The 17,849-nt window shown below is 40.7% G+C and overlaps 1 protein-coding gene across 2 annotated transcripts; it reads left to right on the plus strand.

Moving 5' to 3' along the window:
* Window positions 1-2,158: 2,158 nt before the first annotated feature.
* CCDC174 (coiled-coil domain containing 174) lies at window positions 2,159-17,619 on the plus strand. Of its 2 annotated transcripts, none has more exons than XM_039364551.1 (11): window positions 2,159-2,318; window positions 2,728-2,832; window positions 3,238-3,338; window positions 4,274-4,332; window positions 6,980-7,154; window positions 8,598-8,693; window positions 11,454-11,593; window positions 13,728-13,822; window positions 14,781-14,904; window positions 15,613-15,765; window positions 17,155-17,619. In XM_039364551.1, the coding sequence occupies exons 1-11, from the start codon at window positions 2,277-2,279 to the stop codon at window positions 17,478-17,480; spliced, it is 1,416 nt and encodes a 471-aa protein (XP_039220485.1). In that variant the 5' UTR covers window positions 2,159-2,276; the 3' UTR covers window positions 17,481-17,619. The 2 variants fall into 2 exon arrangements, with proteins under 2 accessions (XP_039220485.1, XP_039220486.1); XM_039364552.1 differs by having other exon boundaries at window positions 11,457-11,593.
* Window positions 17,620-17,849: the final 230 nt, after the last annotated feature.

Genomic DNA, 17,849 nt, shown 5'->3' on the forward strand with positions numbered 1-17,849 from the left:
TTCACAGAATCAATCAAAAAATAAAACAGAACCTTCTCTTTGTAGCAGAAAGAGGAAAAGAAGAAAAATAAAAAGTGTGTACTGAAGGACTCCTATGTGAATGAGTACAATATTCCTGTTTATATTATGCTTGCTATTTTTAATCTCCGTACTACAGCGCCAAAAGGATGCCATGAAGTTTAAGTACTATGGCTTTATGAAAAGTAAACAGAATTCTGTGATAAGAATCTCCACATCTCCATAGAGATACATTCATCAAATTTATAGCAGGTTTCCAATATGGCACACTTTAATTCTGTTGAACTATACAGTACACTCCGTATTTTCCAGGGCTGGGAATGCTGTGATAGGATATGATGCAGTACACCAGAAAAGCTTCAAGTTAGAGATCACTGCAACTGCAACTATATATATTAATCAAAAAGGAGTTTGTAAAGCATCAAGCTGTATGTAGGCAAAATAAAGCCACAATGAGTCAAGAGGAAAATAACAGGAGTGGAAAGTTTTTAAAAAATATCCTCAAAAGAAAATAGCTTTATGGGAAGAAAAACAGCTTGCTTAGTAGCCACTTACTAGGCTCCTCCATACAGCACCACAAAGAAGTTATCCAGTGCCAGAGCTGGCCAAATATTATATTGACATTTCTAACTTGTTCTGATTTGATAAGGAAGCAGAAGAGAGATCCTCTCTATACAAAAGTAGAGGGAGGGCAGAGGTGGTGGGATGGGTAATGTCTGTGATGATGCCAGTTTCTGGCAGCTGGGGATTGGAGAATTGGCAGCAAAGGAGCCATTCCACCCCCCCAGTTCTCTCCCTTATATTCTGCCACCCATGGATGGCAAGAGAAGGGTGGGGGTACAGAAGCAGGAGAGCTATTTTTTTTTTTTTTTGCTGCCATTTCTATCCTGCATGTTTAGGAGGCACCAGGTTTGGAAAATGTCTGAATGGAATTTATAATTTCATCTTTATTGAGTATACCATTTCTGGGCCACAAAATTCAGGATGACAAGGCAGCGAGAGAGAGATACAGATCTATTTCTGTAACTCAAATATAGTAGCCCTAGCCTGGCCCAATCTTTTAGGATCATTATACCCAGGACAAATTTTATAGAACTCACTAGTAAACAAAGAAAATGTCTGAGGCATAAATACTGCAATTCTGAGCTCGTTATAGCAAGGCCGTTGATTTAAATGAGAATTATTTCCAAGTGGAAATATTTTCAGCAGTAGACCATAACTAATAGTCTTGGCAGATACTGAAAAAACTAAGCAGCTGAAAGTACCTGGATGGGAGGCCACCAAGTAATCACAGAACTAGAGGATAGGCTAGAAAATCAGAAAACATCCTAGACCAAGGCAGTGGCAAAGTCCTTTCCCGTTATAGCAAAAAATGGATGAATATTTCCATAAAATCATCAAGAATTGATCTAGACTTGATGCAAACTATTATTTTACTAAATAATTTTTGAATGAACAATAGCTATGTTCCACTGGAAGATTTTTTTTTTAAATAATTCCTTTATTATTTCATAATTAACTCAAGAAAGTGAACATCCCTAATACTACAGCCACCTCCTATTTCCCCCCACAATAACCCCATGAGGCGAGTTGGGCTGAGAGAGAGAGTGGCTGGCCCAAAATCACCAGCTGGCTTTCATGCCTAAGACAGGACTAGACCTCACCAGTCTCCTGATTTCTAGCTTGGTGCCTTAACCGCTACACCAAACTGGCTTTTCTATGATATATTTATAATTCTTTGACATTATTTCACACGTTCATATCCATCATTTAATTGTTTCATTAAGAAGCATAACCCCTTCAAACCTGCCCCACCGCCTACAAAACAGCTGATCAACGTTTCATTTGGACAATTAACCAGAAATTGCCGTCAGAAGTTGGAGGCTTTTAAGAAAAGACTTGACAGCCACCTGTTTGAAATGGTACAGGGTCTCCTGCTTGGGCAGTGGGTTGGACTAGAAGACCTCGAAGGTCCTTTCCAGCTCTATTCTGATTGATGATGTGATTTTCCGCTAAAGAATTTCCGGGAAAAGCAAAGGATCAACCCCAGGCCGTAATACGGCTCCTCCTGTCGTACTAGCCGGGTACTGTCGTGATGGACTAACCGGAAGTTGAGAGCTCAGTTTTGCTTTACGTCTTAAAACGGAAGTGGTGCTGGAGAGTCTGTTTTCGAGAGATCGCAATGTTTATTTGGCTGTGACGCTTCCTGCTTTATATTGTGGGGCTGCTGGCGAGTGGCTCCCTTCGCCCGGAGAATTATGGATAAGAAAAAAAAGCCTCTGGATGTAACAGTCGGTTCGGTGAGTAGCAAAGGGGAAACGGGCAGGCTTTCAGAGCGATTGTCGTTTTAGGGCAGAGGTGGAGAACGATGGTCCTTTTATTATGACTTGTGGACTTCAACTGGCTGGCTCAGGAATTTTGGGAGTTGAAGTCCACAAGTCGTAAAGGAGCCATCGTTCCCCACCCCATTAGGGTAATAGCTTTTCTCACGTCTTTGGAGGTCTTTTTTTCTCCAAAGTGAAAAGGAAGCTACGTAGGCGTAGTATTATACCACGCTTACTGTTCGTAATCTTGTGCACACCGGCAAATCTTGCATTAATTAAATCTTGGTTTTCTACCCTCCTTCCCCACCCCATCTCTTCTTAAAAATTCAAAGGCCGTTGCTAAAGATTGGGTTTGTTTTTTCTCCTTTCGTTATTCCTATTCCAGCTGATAGATTTGAAAGCTGAACTGTTCCGAAAACAGGAAGAATTCAAGAAAGAGAAACTTCTGAAAGATGCAGGAGTCCCTATAAAGCCCAAAACAGTAAACAAGGTAGGGTTTGTGTATAGAGTTTAGATTATTAATCTCTGTTTGAGGATTCAACCACATTATTCTTTGTCTTCCCATTCTTCTAAATGTATTTACTCCTTCATATGCTTGTGGACTTTTATCATTGGAGCTTCAGTCATTCTTCAATATATTTTTCGTACTGGTCACTTGTTTTTGTATTCCATCCACATTCATTCAATACCCATTTATTCTTGGCCCTATCTTTTGTTTTATTGCACATCTACCGTAAATATCATATTCAGCTTTGTATTTTGCACTAACATACAGCATTTATTTCAGTTCTGGGTTTTTTTTACATATTGATGCAAATTATAACAGCTCTGTAGTTCGTCTGTGAATTAGATTCAAAAACAGCCAAATAACTTGTTTAAAAACTTATTATTACAGAAACCAACCATTTGGGCTAAGCAGAACAAAGGTGTTTCAGATCGAGCTGAAAAAGATGCCGAGCAGAAGATAGAGGAGCAGCAAACTCTGGATAAATCAAGGTGCTTCATTTCTAAGAAAAGCAGATTTACTAAATATTGTAAATAAGATTATAAAGAAAATATGATGTAGCTTATCTATAAATCCCATATGATGCAGGATTGTGTTACATTATGAAGCCAATTATCCAGAATGGTTCTGCCTTCCTGGTAAGAGCATCAAGATAGGCCCTGTCACCCCAAACGGAGAAATCAGGCCCAAAGGCAGACTTTGACATTCTGGAATACACCCCAGAAATAAAAATGCCTCTTAGCATTTGGAAAATCTTGAAGATTCTCTTTTTAAACCAGTTATTAGATAAGACTTGAGACTGACTAGATAGCTATTTATAGCTATTCTATTTTGAGAGTGTTGAGCTGTAATTTATGGACTGTTTTCATTAACACAATTTCATTACAAGTAATGGTATCACAGAGAGAAAGGAACAAGATAGTGCCTGTGATCAAATGAAAATACACATGCAGGGAAGGGGCCAGGTTCCTATATTTTTCTCGTGATCATTAATATGGTTTTAATCAATGTCAGCTGCTTTTCATAGTGGACTTTGATAAATTGTAGAGCCTTGTGAGAAATATTCATTGCTGGATTTATTTCCAAAATTACTTCCAGACAATCATTCTGAACCATTCTCACATATCTTTTGAATATGTGAATGATGTGTAATGTTTGAATCATATTCCCAAGAATCAAAACATGGCTATGAATTGGTAGAAAAGCACTTTCAGGTTGTCTCCGTGTGGTTGTAATCATGCTAATCATTGACAACATTTCTAAACTACTCTGACGGAAGGCAATTTTGATAGCGTATAGTGGTCTTAAGTTATATTGCCTCATGTTCTATATGGTAAAAATATTTTACTGCTATGAAATATTCATTAAAATGGAAAGGGGAAGTTATGAAGCTTGATAAATAAAAGTGATGTTTTACTGTTTTTAGGCAGAAACTGGAAGAGAAAGCACTTCTGTATGAAAAAATGACCAAGGGAGATTTTCCAGGTAAACACCTTTAGTTTTCTTGGGATTTTATGCGAGATATTTTTTGATAAAGGCTCTACTACAAAATGCCGATCATTGGCAGTTCCCTCCCTCCCATCCAGGACATAGCACAGAAGCGCTGCTTGAGCAGGGTCCGTAAGATTGTCTGGGACACTACACACTCTCTTCATGACCTGTTTTCCTTGTCACCTTCTGGGAGGAGGCTTCGTGGTATCCGAAGCAGTACATCCAGATTCAGCCAGAGTTTCATTCCATACACCATTAACCTTGCAAACTCTCAAGCTTCCTCCTTCCATTATATATTCAAGATGGACAATATTTAATATTTATTTGCTACGTATATGTAGGGATGTGGGTCTATACATATGTTGTTCATAGTATGTATTAGGTGTGTGTCATTTATGTGTTTCACTTTGAGAGCGGGCAACTAAATTTCATTTTTGATGTGTGCCATCGTGCCCACAGTATAAAAATGACAATAAAGGTTATCTTATCTTATTTCAAAATAGGCATCTCTAAGGAGGCAGTAAAAGTCTGAGAGCTATTTGTTGCTATTGTAATCTTCCTTATGAAAAGAATAGGTCTTTCTCATTGAAAACATTCTTTTGTCCTTGATAATGCTGTAGAGCAATGGCTGAAATTTGTTCTAAGTTACTTTGACATTAAGTACTGGAAAACTGCAACGCCTAAAGACAAAGTTTATGTTTCTACTTCTGAAGACCAGTGGCTAGGGAATTCTGGGAACTGAAGTCCACACATCTTAAAAGTTGTTGAGGTTGAAAAGCACAGCTATAGGCAATGCCATTTGTCTTCTTCCTGCAAAGAGTTTGGCTAGTCCTGGGGGCTTTTTCTTCGTGAAGGTTCCATTCCCGCCAAGCAACTGTAGTTAATGGTATAACAGATGATAAGTTTGGGACAGAAGCATTTTTCCATGAGCACCATATACAATCACTTTTCTCAACAGTCCAAGTTCAATATAGCCACGGTTCTTTATACTTTATACACTGTATTTTCCGGCATATAAGATGACTTTCTAAGCATGCAAATCGGCTCTGAAGTCGGGGGGGTCGTCTTATACGCCGAGTTGTCTAATACGCCGGAAAATACGGTATATATATATATATATTACATTTTCTTCCACAGGCAGTCCTCGACTTACAAGAGTTTATTCAGTAACCGTTCAAAGTTCCAACAACTCTGAAAAAAAAAATATGATCGTTTTTCACAGTTACCACCATTGCCGCATCCCCATCATCATGTGATCAAAATTCAGATGCTTGGCAATTGACTCATATTTATGACAGTTGCAGTGCCCCAAGGTCAGGTGATCACCTTTTGCAACTGTCTCACAAGCAAAGACGAAAGGAAGCCAGGTTCATTTAACAACCGGGTTACTAACTTATCAACTGCAATGATGCACTTGACAACCTTGATAAAAAAAGGTCGTAAAATGGGACAAACTCACTTAACAAATGTCTCACCAACAGAAATTTTGGGCTCAATTGTCATTAGTGGAGGACTACCTGTACTTCATTTAACTCTGCACAAGTGCTAATTCAATTGCACTTAGCAAAGCAGGATTCCCCCCCCCCCGGTAAATCCTCCGTGTAGTCATAGAATACGACGTGTTTCTGTTTCAGCATTGCTTGAATGTCTTCTTATGTAGAGACATTCCTATATTCCTTTTAAAGGTCCAGAACAAATTTGGCACTCTTTTCCATTCGGTGAGAGCACTCTAAACTTGACAAGATTTTACTGAGTAGCTCATTTTAGAACAATGAGGACAAGGGGGTTGGGGATTACTTAGTTTTAGCCCACATGTTCCCTTTGGTCTACATTCAGAAGGTCCTATTCAAGAAATAGCGCAAATCAACAGCAACAGCAATCTTTTTCACTCCCAGTAGCAAAAGTTGAAGAAGCTAGCATCTTTCTGCCCTGATAGGGAACTTCCAGATATGCGTGGCTCTTATGTGTATTCATAGTCTGTATAATCTCAAAATGTGCTCCAAAAGATTAGAAGGGGCCTCCAAGAAAAAAAAAAAAAGGCTTAGGAGAAGGAATAAATGTGTGAAAAAATCCTTTTTTTCAGCATTGGATTTCTCTCAAGAATTCAAGTGGTATTGCCTTTCTGTAAAACTACAGCAACCACTGGAAAAAGATAATTTAGAAACTACTTTTTATTCGTTGTTAAATCTTGACATAGCTGTATCTAAGAGAAAGTAGGTTAAAATCATTCATGAACTAAGTATTTAGTAATAATAATAAAGTTGGAAGGGACCTTTGAGGTCTTCTACTCCAAGCTGCTCAGGCAGGAAACTATACCAATTCAGACAAACGGTTGTCCAGTCTCGTCTTAAAAACTTCCAGGGTTGGAGCTAGGTATTTGACTAGGTATGTCACATTAATTCTTGTTGTATATGTAAAAGTTCTATGTAACCTTTAACTGGGCAAAACAGTACATTCATCATAAGGCAACAATTTTTGAATCAAGGTACATCAAATGGACTAACTTACAGAATGCGTCCAAAATCCAGGATCCATGATTCTCATGGGATTGAAAATTAACAAATGTGTAGTTGCTTGATTGCTGCTATGCCATGGCCTGGACGTTCAGTAGACTGTCATTAACAATGATTTTCTGTCATAGATGAAGAAACTGAAGAGTTATATCTTGTGGATTTCACTCAGAAGATAATTGACAAACAGAAAGAAGTACAAGAACTATATACCAGTGAAACTGCCAAAAAGGCAGTGGGGAATGGAGAAGAAGAGAGGTTCTCTGAAGGAGAGGTCCCACCTTCACAGAACCCAGATGAAGAATGGTTAGTGATTGTATCATAATAACACTATTATGTATTACATAGCTTCACTGAAATCAAATGAAATAACCTGACTTCAGTTTAGACTGTAGCTTTATTATAATATATTTGCATTACCACGTTTTCCCGAAAATAAGACCCGGTCTTATATTTTGGGGGCTTTTAAAAGAGGCATTAGGTCTTATTTTGGGGGGATGTCTTATTTTTTTCACCTACAGGAGGTGGTGAGCCCTGGGGTCCACAGGAGTGGGAGCATTGCTCCCGCCAGGCCAGCCCTCTCCATCCCATTGTCTGTTTGCCATGGCCACAACGGGCCAAGCTCGCTCTGCCTACTAGCCCTGCTGCTGCTGGGACACTTCTCGACTGCGGTGGGCGCTGTTCTGGCCGTCGAGCAGCTGCCTGTGCTGTGCTGGTCTTGCGGGTGCCATTAGCCCTCCTGGCGGTGCTGTGCTGGCCACCCTGCTGGGTTGCTCCTGTCTGATGTGGGGCAAGTCAGCCCAGATCTATGATCTCTGGAGCGCCCCCCCCTCCTGCGAGTGGTCTGCTAGGCCCCTTTGCCACCAGTGGACCTCACCTTCTGCCCAGCCTACTGCCAAGCCCTGGCTGCTACCCAGCAGCCTCTACCTCCCACTGAAACTGCACCACGCACCCTGCATGCTGGGCGGCGCCCCTCCCCTGCACGTCTTCATTGGGTGTCTGGTAGGCGGAGGACCCTGCCACCTGCCTCACCTCGTAGTGGCGGCACCTTGTGGCGGCATGGGTCAGTGGGCAGGTGGCGGCAGAGGCATGGGGCCACCCTCTCCGTGTCCAGCAGCCGCTGCAAGCACATTTCAGTCAGCCATGAACTCATCTAGCTCTCGGTCCCTCCCAAGCCACCAACAGGGAAGAATCTTTAGCCAGAACAGCCGGGTGCAATTTAATGCTTCTAATTTACAAATAGAAAAGCTGGTTACTAATACTATGGTACTTTTTCTCCTTCTTCTCTTCTTTCTTGGACTCACTTATTTCCTTCTCCTTTTCCTTGTCATCTTTCCTCCTTCTTACTCTCCTTCTTCTCCTGCCCCTTCTTCTTGGCATCTCTGTTGGCAATCGTGTTGATGAGGTTGTGCAGCACTATCATCGAATGGATCAGGTCACGGCCCTCACGCTCATCGCCGCCTTTGGTGGCCACGCCCAGCCCCCTCTCCCCAAGGCTGATGCTCTTAACTAGGTTTATATTAGTGCCCCCTCCCCCAAAATCAAGCTTGGGTTTATTTTCAGAATAGGTCTTGTTTTGGGGGGAAACAGGGTACTACTCTCTGGAAGATACCTAATTAAGCTTATGTATCAAGCTTAATTAGACTCTTTGTTATTCTTTTTGACAGTAATAATCATGTTAAATTGTTACACTTTTGAAAGATTTAAAATTAACCTACTTATCTAAGTTAATTTTGTTTTTCATTTTAGGGTTGAATATGTAGATTATTTAGGCCGTTCAAGAAGATGTATGAAGAAAGATTTGCCCCTTCTGCTAAGAATGGATGAACGGATCCAGGAGGAGAGGTAAACTTTATTGTAGAAATATGTAAATATGTAAATAATATGTAAAACAAACCCCCAATTTTATAGAGAAATAAGATAAGAATGGATGTTGATATGATATGGTTTTGTTCTCTTACCAAAGGTAGTAGTTTTATAGTCTTTGTAGTAGCTCATCAAACTAGTCTATGTTGTCTATGTTGTAACTGAAAATTGGCAGCTGTTATGACACAGGTGGGCAAGACTAGGCAGGCCTCCAGAAAGTTCTTTATTTTTCTTGGAAAGGGTTAAACAAATGACCCTCCACTGTCCATTCAGACTCCACCCTCAGCCCATAGATTACCCAGCAAGTCCATAAGCAAAAGTCCATACATACGACAAGGGCAGTTCTCAGAGCAAGGAAAAGGTCCAAGATAAGGAGCAGTTTTCCAAACGGCACAGTGAAACAAAAGACAAACACAGTTCACAAACAAGGGCACAGTTCGAACCAAAAGGCCAAGAGCACTTCTCGAAACAATATGGGGTCTGAGGCAAGGCAGGTCTGAAAGGAGAATCTTCAGGGCTAGGGCAAGCCGAGAACAGTCCTCAAAGCAAGGCAAAAGCAATATTCGAAGCAAAGCAGTCTTGAGTCAACAGCCGAGGGAGTGTAATCTGAAAACGAACACTTGTTCCTGACAAAAGCCCCTCCTTAAATGTTACTCTCCAGGTGAACCTCGTGAGGAGGGGCAGGGAGCCCTCCTCCCAAATAGTTGGGTCATCCTACGCTGACTCTGCCTTCTCTCCATTCTGACAGCAGCATTTCTTGAAACATGCTGCTAAAAGTCTATAAAATAGAACATATTGAATGTAGCACTATTGTGCTGCATTATGTGCAGATATAATTTAGCAATAGTGTTGTCCTTTAGTATTTAGTGACTATGCAGACTGCAGTCAACTACGCAGGGACTGACTGGGCTTTTGTCTTTATAAGCTATAAAGATAGGAGTCCAATTAGCCCCCGAACAGCAGACCGCCTTGCCCCTGAAGACGCCAGCAACGATTGCTGGTGAAATGTCAGAAAATCTGTTATCTACACCAGAGTTCTCCAACCTGTGGGCCACGGCCCACTACCGGTCCATGGCTTATTCACAACCGGGCCATGTGACTGGCTGGCTGGTGCATTCATGTGTGCACACACAGTCCTCGCATGAGGGTTGCAGGCGCTCGCAGCCCCACTCGTGTGAACAGCCCCACTTGTGCAAGCATCGTGGGCACTCAGAGCCTCAGCACAAACACTTGGGGCCTCCCTAGTTGACGATTATAGGGGGCGCTGTTCATCTCAATTTCAAGGCCATTGAGCCAGTGATGTCCAAAGACATTTCCGTGGTCATGTGACCAGCATGATGTTATGGAGCGCTGTTACTTTCCCATCGAAGTTATACCTGTTTATTCACATTCGCATGCTTTCGAAGTGCTAGGTTGGCAGAAGCTGGGCAAGGACAAGAGCTCACGCTGTTGCATGGCATGTGGGTCTTGAACCCGAGCTAATCATTTATAATGTTGAATATATAAATTGAATACAAATTCAGTCTGGAGACAACTATACTTCTTTTTGCTGAGTGAGAAATTTTTGAAAGGATTTACTGTCTACAAAATGAACCACAGGAATAAGTATATTTTGGGTACTGTGTCATTTGTGCCTTTATAATGTTGATTTAAATGCGGACTTCGCTAAATCCAAAAACAAGTCTCTCTCTTGACTGTGATCATATGTTAACTTTGGATCACAAACTGAGACAGCTTAAGATAAGATAAGATGATAAGATAAGATAACCTTTATTGTCATTTTTATACTGTGGGCACGATGGCACACATTTCATCAAAAATGAAATTTAGTTGGCCTGCTCTAAAAGTGAAACACATACGTGACACACACGTAAATATACTATGAACAACATATATATATATAGACCTACATTCCTACATATACGTAGCAAATAAATATTGTCCATCTTGAATATATAACAGAAGGAGGAAGCTTGAGAGTTCGCAAGGTTAATGCTGTTTGGAATGAAATGCTGGCTGAATCTGGATGTTCTGCTTCGGATACCACGAAGCCTCCTCCCAGAAAGTAACAAGGAAAACAGGTCGTGAAGAGGATGTGTAGTGTCCCAGATAATCTTACGGACCCTGCTCAAGCAGCGCTTCTGTGCTATGTCCTGGATGGGAGGGAGGGAACTGCCAATGATCTTTTACAGTACACTTGAGGTGGGGTTTCACTTTGTCACCACCTGTATATCCCCAAAACATGCCCAAGCAACTGCCTAACTCTCCAGAACAGATTTGAGGTATACGTGAATATGGACAGCAGCTAGTCAGAATGCGGTTTCCTGATGTTATTCTGTCAGCTGATGATTGTGTACTGAATGTTGTCCAAAGTCATGTAAATTGTAGTAAAATTGTGATACTGTGACATATTAAAGAATACAGTTTTACAAGCCTATGCTTGTTGAGGGCTGGAAAGAACATTATCTCCGTAGTTCCATATTTTCAATAATGGCAGCATTATGTTTAAAAATTACTTCACATAACTAAAATTAGTTGAGTACCTTTCTAATTGTTTTACACCTACACAGTATTATACAAACCAACATCATTGGGATCTACCATTGCTTTGACTTTCTTTACACTGATATTAAACTGTAAAGCTGGATATTGTTGGAATAGCTAGAGAGTTTCGGATGTTCCCTCCTATACCTCTTTTCAATTCTTAAATAATGTTTTTGTTTTAATTAATTACTCAAGTAGTCCAATGAATGAAAAAAAGACCCTGTTGTCAGAAGACATGAGAAGGGAGCTTCAGCGTCAGGAATGGGAGAGAGAGGAAGAAGAAGCGCTGAAAAGACCTATGGGGCCAATTCATTATGAAGACATTCGAGAAAATGGTAGGCTGATGTTCTGCGATTCAAATCTGGTTTGAAAAATATCACCCAGTTTAATGTCAAGCTAGGTTCTCTTCTCGGTTAAAATATGGGTTTTTTTTTTTAAAGTGCCCATGCAGAATTGTTGGACTGTTATATTAAACACTCTTTAGTGGAAAAATGAGAATTAGTTTGGTGTTGTGGTTTAAAGGCACCGGGCTAGAAATTGGGAGATTTGTGAGTTCTAGTCCTGTCTTATGTACAAAGCCAGCTGGGTGAATTTGGACCAGCCTCTGTCTCTCAGTTCTTGGAGGAAGGCAATGGCAATGATTTCTGAAAAGTTTGCCCAAAAAACTGCAGGGACTGGTACAGGAAAAATACAGGTAGTCCTCAAGTTACAATCATTTGTTCCATGTCTGAAGTTATGACAGCGCTGAAGAAAGGGACTTGTGACCGATCCTCATAGTTCCTGTCTTGCATTATCCCCACAGTCTGGTGAACAAAATTCAGGCACTTGGCAACCAGTTCACACTTACGTTGCAATGTCCCACAGTTACCATTTGTAACCTTGACTGCTGGCTTCCTACAAACAAAGTCCATAGGGAAGCTTGTGGGAAGCTGGCAAGAAAGATCACAAGTCATTTGGGTAAGTTTTCCCTGACCTATCTTTGCTCCCACCCACCAGCATCCTCCTTCACACACACACACCCTGCACCCTCCTTCCTCAGCTTTCCTGAGCTTTTGCTGCATCACAGCACCACCCTCTTGCAACTCATGCACGGCCTGCACCAGGCCTCCCTCATCCACTCCTGCACTTTTCATCTCCCATTTCTTCCCACTTAACAACCCACGCCCTCTAAGTTACCGTGACAACTGGAACTGCCCAGATCACTAAGTGATGGGGTCTCATGATATCGTGCTTTATCACTTAGCAATGGCAATCCCAGACCCAGTGACCGTTGTAACTCAAGGATTACCTGTAGCAAGATTAGGGGCTACTCAAATTTGTGTTATCGATAACTATATTGTCCCATACTCTGTGCTTAACCAAAGAGTGGAAGTCCTAAGTCTCACTCTAAGCAGCCACTGAAAGCAGAAGATGCAAATGCAAAAAATAAAAGAAAGTTTCAGTGTTGTAAGTTACTATAATTTTTTTTTGTTCGTTTATATCCTGCCTTTATAATTTTACAAGGTGGAGAACATACCCAATATACCTTCCTCCTCTGGTTTTTCTCACAACGACTACCCTGTGAGATGAGTTGGGCAGAGAGAGAGAGACAGAGACAGAGTCATCCAGCTGGCTTTCATGGTTAAGGCAGACTAAGTTATGATAGATGTGAACCAGTATAAGTCTGTCTAAAAGGTACAAGTTTCCCTGTCTGGCCGTGTCTGACTCTAGGGCGCAGTGCTCATCTCCCTTTCTAGGCCAAGACAGCTAGCATTATCTGAAGACGTTTTTTGTGGTCCACGCGGCCAGCATGGCTATACACCAAAGACACACAGAATGCTGTTACCCTCCCACCAAAGTGGTACCTCTTAATCTACTCGCATTTGCATGCTTTCGAACTGCTAGGTGGGCAGGAACTCTCCCTGTTGCATGGCGCTCGGATCTCGAATAAGTCTGTCTATTTGAGGCTATGTTGACTGGAAGTCAATCACAATAGCACTTAGACTTATATACTACCCCATAGTGCTTTAGAGCGCGCTCTGGGCAATTTACAACATCAGCATATTGGCCCCAAAGTCCTCATTTTACCAACTTTGGAAGGATGGAAGGCTGAGTCAACCTTGAGAATCGAACTCCAGGCTGTGGGCAGAGTTTGCCCACAATACTGCATTCTAACCACTGCACCACTATATCAAGGTATATAATTCAAGATTTGGACAGCATATGATTGGAGAAAGCTATTGTAACATAAAAAATAATTCAGAAATGTCTGTCTTTGTACTGATATATAATCATGGAGAAAAGTTGTAGGTCTATATTAGAATCCACAATGATCATTCAGAGTACCCCAGAATACTAGTTTCTGGCATTTTCTGGTGTTACTGGAAGAATTCTGGCCTGAAACCCTTTACTCTACCATCACTTACAGTAAAGGAAGTTCAGGAATTACAATGTATGATGAACTCTAATATGGAACAAAATTCCTTTCAGAGGCCCGACAGCTTGGTGTTGGTTACTTTGCCTTTGCTCGTGATCAGGCTGTGAGAAAAAAACAAATGGACACTTTGGAAATGCTAAGAGAACAGGTATGTTGTTTAACAGTCTGCCAAGTGTGGGAAATTTCCTGATGTCCTGAAATGAGTGTCCTAGCTTCCCTCAGCAGTGGCCATGCTGACTCGGCTGTTGGTAATCGTAATTCAATATTTGTAGAGCGATAAATTCTCCATCTCCAAACTTACACTGTGAAATACCTGAGCCTTTCTCAGATGCTTATCTCCTCTATCCTTGGTGAATTGTATTTCTGAATAATATAAATAAGTCGTGGTTTCCCCCCCCCCCCCCAGTCCAAGAGCCACATATACACTTGGCCTCTGAACTGCAGAAGGGAGGTACTATAATTCTCCCACCTTTATAATGGCGGTTCAGAAAAATGGGAGGAACAGGAGGGGCCCAAATAGGATTGTTTGGAAGGAAATTATTGTTTGGAAGGAAATGTAAATCTCCCTAACTCTAGCTCAGTAGTTCTCAACCTGTGGGTCGGGACCCCATTTGGGGTCGAACGACCATTTCACGGGGGTCGCCAAACAACGCAGTCCGCCATTTTTTTCCCCTTTTCCTTAGCTGTGCTACTCCCTTTTATTCTATTGGCTTTTGAAAGCCAATAGAATAGACTCTCTTGAATAGAGTCTAATTCTATTGGCTTTCAAAAGCCAATAGGAATTGTCCAGGCTGTCTCTGCCCTGCTGAGCCCGCCAAAAGTCCCATTCTGCAAACGGTGCTGCACCAGTTGAGTTGTCCTCGACTTACGACCGGTTGAGTAGTCCTCGACTTACGACCGGTTGGGGGTCGCGGCATTAAAAAGATTGAGAACCACTGCTCTAGCTTTTCCTGCTTCCATTCCCTCCGTTGATGGAAAAATCATCTGGATTATTGAGATAAAATTAAAGCTTGAATGTCAAAGGTTTGACAGGAAATGGATAAAAGAAATGGTATTTGTGAACATCTGAAGAGAAAATGAATTATCATTGTATTGCATTTCTCCAGACCATCGGTCAGAGAACAAAGCGTGAGCATTTAAAGGAAAAACGTAAAGCTAACTTGGAGGCCAGGTTGTCTAAAATTCGAGCAAAAAAACTCTTAAAAGATGGCGATATGAAAGAAAATGGAGGTAATTTTGAATTATTTTCTTGAAATTTAAAAGGAAGGGTTACATACTTGATTAAAGTACATTTCTCTTATTCAGTAACCACCACAAATTTGACTATCCTGTATTGCAGTTTATTCCAAATGGTTTCACAGTCTCAGTCAGAACAGAATTGCAGTTTTGGAGAAAGACATAGTGTGATAGCTTGTGCATGTGCATCGAAGAAGCAGGATGATGGATTAGGACCAGACTTGGTTTTTCTAGTTCAGACATAGCAATAATCCACAATGGTGTCTATTCATAAACTCCAAACTAATTTTTCAGATATTCAGAAAATTATGTTTTAATTGTATCAGTTTGGATGGTTTCTGTTCCCCACTAATATTTTTTAATCACTGAAAAGCTGGTGAAATTGATGAAAGGAGGAATATGAAATATTTTTATTATTGCCTGTTTCTTCAACTATATTATAGTGTAGTTATTCTAGGGTACATTTCCAAGCCATAACTTTTGTTCTGCTTTCTGATATCCATTGAATTTTTTGGGATTTTTTTTTTAACTCATTGCAGTTTACTTTGTAATAACTGTCTTTCGAGGAGGCAACAAGCAATATATCAGTGACATGTTTACTGTGAGGAAATCATTACATAAATACACTTGCTGTAGTAAGGCAATATCATGTCCATTTATTGTATGCGGTGCCTAAAATCTATATGTTGTTCTTCATAACAGAGGAGGAAGCTCCAACGCCAGTCCTACCTTTAAGCAAGCCCACTGAACCGCCCAGAGTTTCTACAGAAACTAGAAAAGTAGAAGTTATTATTCAGGAGAGGAAAGATACAAAGCCAGGTGTGCCCTATGTTCGTGAATGGGATAAAGGCAAAGGTAAGAAGCTGCAGTGTATATGCAATGTTTTGGGCTGTAAGTATGTCAAGAATCCTTTGGTTTAAGCCAGGGGTCTTCAGACTTGGCCCTTTCATGACTAGTGGACTTCAACTCCCAGAATTCCTCAGCCAGGCACACTGGCTGAGGAATTCTGGGAGTTGAAGTCCATGAGTCATAAAAGGGGCAAGTTTGAAGACCTCTGGTTTAAGCCATGATGTCTTGGCCCACGGAACCCCCCAGCACTCCCTTTTAACTTCCCCAGAACACCCTGATAGTGCTTGGTCAATCTCCAACAGCAACCCTAAGGATTTTAGCAATGTGTTTTTTTTTCCTTGATTTGGAGGGGAGATGTCAATGGTATTGAGAGTTTTAAATTTTGCCAAGGAAGGTCTTTCTGTAATCCATTAACAAGAAGGAAGTTCTGTAATCCTCTAACAGAGGGGTCTTCAAACTTGGCCCTTTTATGACTTGTGGACTTCAACTCCCAGAATTCCTCAGCCAGGCATGCTGGCTGAGGAATTCTGGGAGTTGAAGTCCACAAGTCATAAAAGGCCAAGTTTGAAGACCCCTGCTCTAACATGTTACTAAGCAGAATTTCCTCATTCTTAACTTAAACTCTGGTTAGGTCACAAACATTTCAGATGAGAGACTCCCCACATTCCCACAATACAGAAAAACAAGTCTGTTCATCCAGACGTAATGGAAAGGTTAAGGCTGCATGTAAACTGCTTCTCTTTCACGGCCTTCCTCAGATTACTAAACGGTACAGGTAGCCCTCGACAACAGCTCTTTAGTGAGCATTCAAAGTTACAACAGCACTGAAAAAAGTGACTTGTGGCCATTTTTCACAGATACGACCACTGCAACATCCCCCTGGTCACGTGGTTTACATTTGGATGCTAGACAATTGCTTCATATTTATGATGGTTGTGTGTCCAAGGGTCATGTGGCCATCTTTTGCGACCTTCTGACAAGCAAAATCAATGGGGAAGCCAGATTCACTTAACAACTGTGTTGCTAACTTAACAACTACAGTGTCTCACTTAACAAATGTGGTAAGAAAGATCTTAAAATGGAATAAAAAAATCACTTAATAAATTTCTCACGTAGCAACATAAATTTTGGGCTCAATTGTGATCGTAAGTCGAGGACCACCTGTATTGTAGATGGCACTCAAGGTCAGTAACTTGGGTGACTTCAGTCTTTTTTTTTTTTTAAGATTCTATTAAGGTAAGCAAAATGGGATTTCCTAAACAAGAGTAGGACAGGTTATTGCTGTAAGGTTTTTTTTTTTTTAAGAAATAATTCTTTTATAAAGTTTCATAAAGCTTGAATTAAATATGAAAAAGCAAAGCTGAACTTGATATTTCTTCCTCTTCCCACTAACAGAATTCACTTTTGGACTTTGGTCAAAGAAGCAGAATGATCTCAGGAATGAAAGAGATCCAGAGTTTGCACCACCTTCTGCTTACTTTAACAATCAAAAGAAATGTTACGATTTGAATAACCAAAATTGGAACAAATCTGAATCCTCCTATGTAAGTACAGAAGACAGTTTTACAGGCAACTTGCCATCTACATCAGCTGAGACTCACAATAACTCATGGAACAATGACTTCATACCCACTCAGGCAGCTGAGATGAGGACGTCAAACCAAGAGCCAGTTTACCAAAGTTTGGATGATATGCTCTCCTACTATAAGCAAGTCACTTGAACTTCATATGCTGTTAGCAAAACAGTATGTTCCCTGATGATTAAAAAGAATTAAGGATAGTTTCTGTGAGCAGGTGAACTTTTCTGCAATTCTCTTCTCTCTTATCAATTCTAATATTAAAGAATTCACTTCAAAGATACTGTTTTTGTCTGGAATTTTATTTCTTTAGGCACACAAAAACTTGGATATGATCAGGTTTTAACACCTTAATAATAATCCTCATTTAATTAATAACAAAGGTTATGCTAGAGCAAGAGCTATTATAGAAGAAACTTACCCTTCACCATTTGCCCACTTATTTGGAGTCAAGCAGAAGTGGTGAGCAACGTTTGCATTTTAGGAACTGCATTTTTTTTAACACCTTGAAGC

The sequence above is a fragment of the Crotalus tigris genome, unplaced genomic scaffold (genome assembly GCF_016545835.1).
Source record: "Crotalus tigris isolate CLP2741 ecotype Arizona unplaced genomic scaffold, ASM1654583v1 scf7180000019794.865796, whole genome shotgun sequence".
Lineage (NCBI taxonomy): Eukaryota > Metazoa > Chordata > Lepidosauria > Squamata > Viperidae > Crotalus > Crotalus tigris.